At 39.7% G+C, this 348-nt stretch overlaps 1 protein-coding gene across 1 annotated transcript in view; it reads right to left on the bottom strand.

Annotated features, from left to right (window-relative positions):
* Window positions 1-348, bottom strand: part of LOC119586021 (condensin complex subunit 2-like) — a gene marked incomplete at its 3' end in the record, with an annotated part of 15,174 nt that overhangs the window by 5,214 nt on the left and 9,612 nt on the right. The window contains 1 exon segment of the mRNA XM_037934729.1: window positions 221-326. Within this exon segment, the coding sequence (XP_037790657.1) occupies window positions 221-326 (106 nt within the window).

Below are 348 nucleotides of genomic sequence, written 5' to 3'. Positions count from 1 at the left end.
CAGACTTACTATTTGACATTCATTACATTTCATTCACAAAAAGATTGAGGTGAGAACACATGACTGTGCGCTTGGCCCAGGTATAGGACACCCCACAAAGGGAAAGAGGGTATTGGGAGGGACATAACAGGTGCAGGTACTAGATACATTACTGAACATTACATTTGTCTCATTAACAAGTTGCACTAAAAATCTAGAATTACAATAAAGGTGGATTTACCTTCTGGCTTTGGTATCAAAACAAGCTCAGTCTTTTTAGGGACCTTGTCCCTGAGCATATCCATGAGGATGGTTTCAGAATCAAGGACCATCTGGCATGAATCATCCTGTAAAAATGTAAATTCTCCT

The sequence above is a fragment of the Penaeus monodon genome, chromosome 20 (genome assembly GCF_015228065.2).
Source record: "Penaeus monodon isolate SGIC_2016 chromosome 20, NSTDA_Pmon_1, whole genome shotgun sequence".
In the NCBI taxonomy this organism is placed as follows: Eukaryota; Metazoa; Arthropoda; class Malacostraca; order Decapoda; family Penaeidae; genus Penaeus; species Penaeus monodon.
The sequence above is the reverse complement of the archived record's forward strand: the minus strand, read 5'-3'. Positions and strand labels throughout refer to the sequence as shown.